General features: G+C 33.8%; 1 protein-coding gene across 1 annotated transcript; it reads right to left on the reverse strand.

The window, feature by feature from the left end:
- Nucleotides 1–4104: 4104 nt before the first annotated feature.
- Nucleotides 4105–5085, reverse strand: LOC123248728 (olfactory receptor 2A1/2A42-like). The gene has a single exon (XM_044677583.1). The coding sequence runs from the start codon at nt 5083–5085 to the stop codon at nt 4105–4107; it is 981 nt and encodes a 326-aa protein (XP_044533518.1).
- Nucleotides 5086–8094: the final 3009 nt, after the last annotated feature.

An 8094-nucleotide genomic window follows, 5' to 3' on the forward strand; every position in this document is an offset into this window, starting at 1 on the left:
ATATTAACTGGGATATACTATTTGAATATTGAAGATCACAACATAATAACTTTAAAAGGGAATCAAATCTGCCATCTTTCACAATTATGGCTATGGGAAAACTTCTTAATCAAACAAGAGATAATAAAGTCGATCGCAAAAGATCAGACATAAATTTAGATTATCTGAAGTATAAAAAAAAGTTTTTCTATGAACAAAATCCATGCAATTAGGATAAGAAAAGAAAAAATTAACTGGTAAAATAAATCTTTGTAGTAAATTTTTCTGATAATGGTCTGATATTCAACAAATATTTCTCAAAAGAATGACATAAATTGGCCAAGATGATCAAGGAAAAAGAAATAATTTTTTCCAGTTCTCCACAACAGAAGTCCAACAAAAGGCATCAGATCATATGTTGACTATCAAATCCAAATTGAAAACACACTCGAGTCATTTTTTTCCAGTGTTGGTAGCACGTGGAGATAGAAGAGACAAACTCTTGGAATAGAGGTGGGGGGTATGCATGGAACTTCCAGCTCTGAGTCTGTAGTTGTGCACTTGGGCAAGATGTCTTAAATCCAACAGGCTCAGGCATGATCCTACGCAGAGAGAATTGATCACATCTCAGAGCTGGGTTACAGATTCAGTGCTGACTGACTCAGGAGAGAACCTATATATCTAAAGACAGTGGACAATGGCAAGAAACGTTCAAAACCTATTTTATATCCCAGGATAGTTTGAATCCTGCAATCTATTGATAAAGGCCAGGCACTGGCCCCTTATGGGGGTAATTTGAGGAAAGGTGTTTGGGATAAGGGAATTGAAAGGAGGATGTTGGAGACTTGGTAAGTGGATAAATTAGGCTACAGGTAGGCTGGGATTAAAGGAGATTCAGGGTATAATAGGACTGAAGTCAGGAGTATAACACAGAAAGGAACAGAGATCTTTTGGGAGAAGAGAAGTTAAACTAAACTGAATAACACTGCAAGGCTTTCAGACTGGGACTTAGACTCAAACACAAGCTGAGGGAAATAGACTAGACTGAAATTAACAAACGGGCTTTAGTTAATTTCACAGGAAGGGACCTATTTTGAAGTAACACCTTCCTTCAAGATGGATGCCCCAGCTTCCCTCTAAGCCCAGAGTATGTTGTCTCTTTCCCTCTTCTTCCCTCTTGTTAACTAATAGACAAATTACACTAAATAGGACTATTGAAACACAAAGGGTTTATTTATTTGAAGGATGTTGTTAGGAAGGTGGATTAAAGGAAAGCCCTATCAGTTATCTCAGGAACCTGGGGTGGGGGAAGGGAAGTAAAGATGAATCTGAATAAGGACCTGCCTTACTCAGTTTTACAAAATGCTATCTAAAGGGAATAAATGATGATTTGATTAAATTATAGATAATGCTGCCAGTTAGATAACTCTTCACAGATTTAACTCCTCTCTAATTTCTCTCCTTATAAACTCCACAGCCACTAAGGTAAGGGAGGGAAGGCAGGGTGGTATTAGGAAAGGAAGATATAAAGGGTCTATCTAAAATAATAATTTCTTAAGTAAATATATTAATGCTAGGCTAAATTTCAATATTGAAGCTAGATAATCTAAGAGCTCGCTCATTGACTTCCTCCCTCCACGGAAGATCCAGTCAACTGCCTCTCTCAAGATTCTAAAAGCCCAACTGCTTTTGGACCTCAGCCAAAGCTAGAAAAAACTATATCCCCCCAATTCTGTATACTACAGCACTCAGACAAAGGGATAACAAGCAGTTTTGTCCCTCTGACCCTACAGAATATTCTGGTCAACTGGAATTCCAGCTAGAGACAAACCTACAGTTGTGTCACCCAAACCTAAGTTCTGGTCAGGAGTTTGCAAAGCACATATCAGCAGGAGAGTAATCAAAAATTTTCCAAGACCAAAATTCTTTGGGTTGAATGGATTAGAAAACAGAATCCTACAATATATTGTTTAAAAGAAACTCACTTGAAATATGTTATTTTATAAAATGACTTTATTTTTGTATTTGGATCCCTAGCACTTAGTCTATTGTGCTTCAGCTGAAGTAAAAATCATTTTAGCTGGATAATGATTGAGTCCAAAAAACACAAAATTCTATTTAGTACAAACTATAAAATGCTACAAGGTCACATTCAAATTAAGTGAAACGTCATTTAATGTGATGTATGCAAGCTCCTTGAGAATTTCAATATGGCATTATATTTTGCCTGCACTTTCATATGATTATGTGCAGATGTGATGGGCTATTGTTACATTATTTTAAAGGAGTTGTTAATAAAATGGATAATAAAAAGAATACTTCAACTGAAGGTGTTTCTGGGACCCCCAAAATAATGTTTGTTTTTAAATTGGAACACAATTTAAATTTAATTAAATAGCATAAATGTGGTCATTATAACTCTAAAAAAGGATGAGATATTGAAGGTAACTTATAGAAATTACATTTCTTTTTTTAAAACATTTACCTTCCTCCTTTGAATCAATACTATATATTGGTTCAAAGGCAGAAGAGTGGTAAGGGCTAGGCAAAGTGACTTGCTCAGAGTCAAACAAATAGGAAGTGTCTGAGGCCATATTTGAACTCAGGACTTCTTGTCTCTAGGCCTGCCTTTCAATCCACTGAGCTACTCAGTGGCCCCCGAACTTACATTTCTAAGGAAGAAAAAGAATTCAACTTGAATTTAAAGTTTCTGTAATTCTAACATTTTATTGGGAGGTCAGAGGAGTGGCTTTAAAATTAAAATTAATGTTCCATCAATATCTTAACTACTATCTGTAATACAAGGATCCAAGAAAACTCCAAAAAACTCATGATGAAAAAATCTAACCACTTCTCTCTGATGAAGTCTGAATGCAAATTGAAACATACCTTTTTTCATGAGTATTTTTCTCATATAAACAATGTGTCTTCTACCACAACATGATGAAAATGGAAATATGTATTGCATGATACCACATGTACAACACTTATCAGAATACCACATTAGAATTATCATAGTGATATATATAGCCATGAGTAAATGTTTATTTAAAAATATACATTATACACACATGTAAAAATGTTATAATTATGTAAATTAAAAACACTACATGGTAAACATGTTTATGAGATAAACATGGTTTGAATATATACACATGTGTGTATTGCACAATACATCTATGCACATATGTATATACACCTACATATATACATACCCATGTATAAGCATTACCTACAGCCAGTATTATATTTAATGAGGACAAGCAGGAGTCCTTTCAAATATGGTTTGGGGTAAAGTGAAAATGTCCATTATGAGCACTACCAATAGAAATGAAAGCTGTATCAATAAGACAAGAAAAATAAATTGATAGAATAAGCGTGGTCAAAGAGAGAAAAAATAAAGTGAAAAATTTTTTTCAAATTTTGGGTGTCAACTAAGAGTTGCACAATATTAGTTGCACAATAACTTCAGCAAATTTGTAGGATATGAAATGTATCTATTTATATCCAAAGCATTTCTCTCTATAAAACCCAGCAGGACAGGATATAAGGAAAAACTTCACTTAAATAATTATGAAATATAACATATAAAATACTTGAGAATCTACTTGCTAAGACATACACAGAGAACCTATTTAAATACAAATAGAAAACACTTTTCTGAAATATAGACCTAAGTAATTACAGAAATATTAATTGTTCATCAGGAGGCCTAGATAATGTAATAAAAAATGTGTTGATACATTAAACTACATTACTTATATATTATCACATAAATCATACTAACAAAAGATTATTTTATAGAATTAGAAAAAACAAGGAAATTCATCTGGTGCAAAAGAAGTTCAAACTCTTCAAGAGAAGTAATAACAATGAAAGAGAAGGAAGGATTCCATCAGTACCAGATTTCAAATCATACCACAAAATAATAATCATTAAAAATAATAATAATGGTTAATGTTCCACATGGTGGCATAGTTATAAATGGGGAGAATGAGAATTTTGGGGGGGAGAGGGAGAAGAAAAAAAGTCATCTAATCCCATAGCATTTATTTCCCAAATTATTATAAACTCCAGAGGTTTTATTCCTATCCCTTCCTCCATAAATAATTTCAATTCAATCTTTTAAACTAGTCTCTCTTTCCTAAGCAATCTTCTAAAGGCACCCTTTACCTCTGCATTTCTTAGACTATATATCAGAGGATTTAGAGTAGGATTAAAGAAGCTGTAAAACAAGAAAAGAATTTTGTGTTGCTCCTCAAAGTTTCTGGAGTTGGGGGTCATGTAGAGAATGATGGCATTACCAAAGAAAAGACCAACCACACAGAGATGGGAGGAGCAGGTGGAGAAGGCTTTCTTTCGTCCTTCCCTTGAATGGATTCTCAGGATAGCAGCAAGAATATGTGTGTAGGAGATTAGGACTAGGGAGAGGGGTACAACTACAATAAATATACAGGCAATAAAGGTGACTAATTTGTTGAGCCATATGTCTGCACAGGCAAGTTTCAGTACAGACAGTAATTCACAGAAGAAGTGGTTGATTTCCCGGGGCCCACAAAAGGGCAGCCTAAGCAGGAGAATGACATGGACCAAGGCCAGGAGGTTTCCACCTACCCAAGACGTGATGGCCAGTGCAATACACATTCCTCTGTTCATAATGAGAGTGTATCTGAGGGGATGGCAGATTGCCACATACCGGTCATAGCTCATCATTACCAGTAGAAGACATTCAACGTGGGCAAGAGTTAAAAAGAGATAAGTCTGCATGATGCACCCTGCAAAGGAGATGGGCTTGGCTGGATACAGGAGATTTGCCAACATCTGGGGTACTGTGTTGGAGGCATAAGTGATGTCAACAATAGCCAGTTGAGAGAGGAAGAAGTACATAGGAGTGTGGAGTCTAGAGTCAAGATATATCAAGCCCAGGATGACTCCATTTCCCAGCAGAGCAAAGGTATAGAAGAGGAAGAAGAGTCCAAAGAAAAACATCTTCATCTCTGGGCTAACAAGAAATCCCAGCAGAATGAAATCTGTCACTGTGGTCTGGTTGTTCTCCATCACTCTATGATGAAAGCAAAGGCATTGAAGGAAGTTACTAAAGTTCATAATTCAATTAACTTTCACTAAATTGTATGAAACAAATGTTTGCCTATCTTTGTTAAGTATGAAGCACTTCTAATAAATTTCTCAACTTGCTCTCCCAAAAGTGAATCTATAAACTATTTTAATTTGATATAAAACTGTTCCCATTCCCAAAGTTTAAAAATGGTTTAGATATGTATGCAGCTACACAAGCTGAATAGTCACTGATCACTCAAAGAGAATCAATGTGTAGGATACTTCTTAGTGGAGAAGAATTAAAATGGAAATCACATTAAGACCTGCCTAATTTCCATTACTTCTCTTTAAAAAATCAAGAAACATCTAAAATGGCACCAAGTATTAGAATATAAATTATGTCACATTGAAGATCAACTTCAGATCCATACATTTTCCTTTAGTGATAATAAAAGATGGTATGTTTGGGATGAAAATATTATTTTTAATCTTTCTGTGGTATATAATTTTTTATTTCTATCACATTTGACATCCTCAGTGAATACTCAAAATAAATAAACGTTTATTTATCAATAGCATTGGTAGGAAAATAATAGCTAAAATAAATAATTACTATTTATACAGAAAGTTTTAAGATATATGTGTAATCTCATTTGATACAACCTTTCTGGAAGGAAGGTGATATTATTATCCCCATTTTGAAAATACAGAAACTGAGGATGAAAGAGGCAATGTATCTTACCCAGATCACATAGCTTTTAAGTGTCTTTGACAAGAATCACACTCAGGGCATCCTGACTAAGCCTAAAACTCTCCACTGTGCTGTATAGTTGGCTACACTAAAAAAATTGTAGATAATCTGTTGCTTTGTTGTTTTTCTTGTTCGGTTATTTCAGTTATATCTGCCTCTTTGTTAACCACTTTTGAAGTCTGTTAGAAAAGATACTGGAATAATTTTCATTTTCTTCTCAAGCTCATTTTACAGATGAGGAATTGAGGCAAACAGGGGTAAGTGACTTGCCCAGGTTAAGACAGTTGGTAAATGACTAAAAGGCTAGATTTGAAAGTGGATCTTCTTGACTCCAGGCTTTGAGTTCTATCTACTTGCATTACCTAGTTGTCCCCAGTTATTACAACTTTACTCTTTTTTACCAAAAAAAAAGGTTTTCACCAGAAAAAATTTTGGAGCCACTAATGACTAAAAAAACTTTAAGTTATAGAGGTAATAGAATGATGAACTTACTCTCAAAATGTCAATAAGGTGGCAAAATTAACATAGATTAAATTAAAAATTGAAAATTTGATCAAGTATCTAGATCATTGTTTTGCTTTGATACATATCTTCATATCTTGGAGGAGACCTCTGGTTTCAAAAAAGCTATGTCATCTAACCAGAAGAGTTATCTGGTTAGTTTTATCATGCAGCAAAAAACCTTTGAATAGAAACTTCAGAATGGACTCTATCCTTGTCATTCATGAGTAATTATGGTTAAGGATGAAGTGGCTCATTACTAGATGGGCTGAATTGTTCAGAGAAACAAAGATACTATACTGAAAATTAAGCTGTCATCTATACAATAATGATGCTAATGACATCAAAGATTCTTGAAATATTCAATTATTATATCACTGGTTTTCATTTTCTCTCATGAATTCTAACATCTAGCTGCAAATTATTGTCAATTTGACCAACTTTCTAATAGTTTTCATAGAACATGTATTTTTGAGGATATCAAAAACATATTACAATAAGTCTCAGCTTAGGTATGGAATTGCCAAAAGGAATATAGAGGTTAAAAAAGATACAGTTTTAATATCTCTCATAGTTCATTAGAATCTCATAATTATCTCAATATATCATGGGGATAATATAAAAATTCATTATAAATATAATCAGTAAAAGTTTAAAAATCCAATTTACTAATCAACTGAAATACATTTTTTCTTGAGTACAACAATTCTGGTCATTGAGTCTTCAATAAAAATAACAAAATCATCCAAATCCCCCCATTTTTCAAAGAGAGAATTGTGTTATTTTCCAATTTTTGAAATCTGGTAACTCCTTATAATTCTATTCCAACATTAACAAATACAATGCTCAAAAAGTATATATTAAGAACAGAAATCCATAGAAAAGGCAGAAAATTTTCAAAGTTGTCACTTATCCCAATTCATACCCATTTTTATTATATCTTAAGTATAGAAACTTACTTTTATTAATATCGAAAAAGGGAGATTCCCATGTTGTTGATTGAAGGCAAAACAGTGACAAGTGACAAGATTGTTGAGAGCTAAGGAAACAAGCTCCAGGATCTAGAAGCAGTTAAAAAATAGCTCTCTTTGTATTTTGTTTTATTTCAGCACACAAGGAGACAGAAGGACTCATATAACTGTAGCCACATAACTGCTTCTTAGAAGCAATGAGTCCCATTTCATGTCTAATTGTTTATAATAGTCTCTACATACAGAATACTCATAATGCCTTTTTTTCTCACCTTTTACCATCAACTTCATCATTTGTCCTAACCAACACCTGACTACATGATGGATGAAGAAATTAAAGCCAAATGAAATAAGTATTAATTTTCAAGGCATTATTGAAGAATTATGAAGTTGCTTATGGATTCTGTATCTCAGCATTTAATTAGAAGCCAGTAAGCTGGGAGGTTACATTTCCTAAATATTATACTTGGTCTAGAATGCACAAAATCCCCAAATCTGCTCATGAGTTAGAAGGCTTTATTTACCGAATGTTATATTCAGTCTAAAATACATGAAATCCTTATCTACTTTTACATATCTCTCCAACCCACTATTTCCTTCATACTTCTAGAAAAAAATAAGAGGAAAAATTCTCCCTGACCATTTTTAAAGTCATATTTGTAATTGCGATCCTTCTCTGAACTTCTGATACATTAATATTTGATAGGCTGTCACAACATAATGGAGTCCACTTTGCTGTAATGCACCAGAATGGCAACACTGGGACCAAAGGTGGGAATTTCAGAGGGTGGACCTTGGTTAATGCAAGTAATTTGAAAGTTGGAGCTGGAGTCA

Source organism: Gracilinanus agilis, chromosome 5 (genome assembly GCF_016433145.1).
Source record: "Gracilinanus agilis isolate LMUSP501 chromosome 5, AgileGrace, whole genome shotgun sequence".
NCBI lineage: Eukaryota > Metazoa > Chordata > Mammalia > Didelphimorphia > Didelphidae > Gracilinanus > Gracilinanus agilis.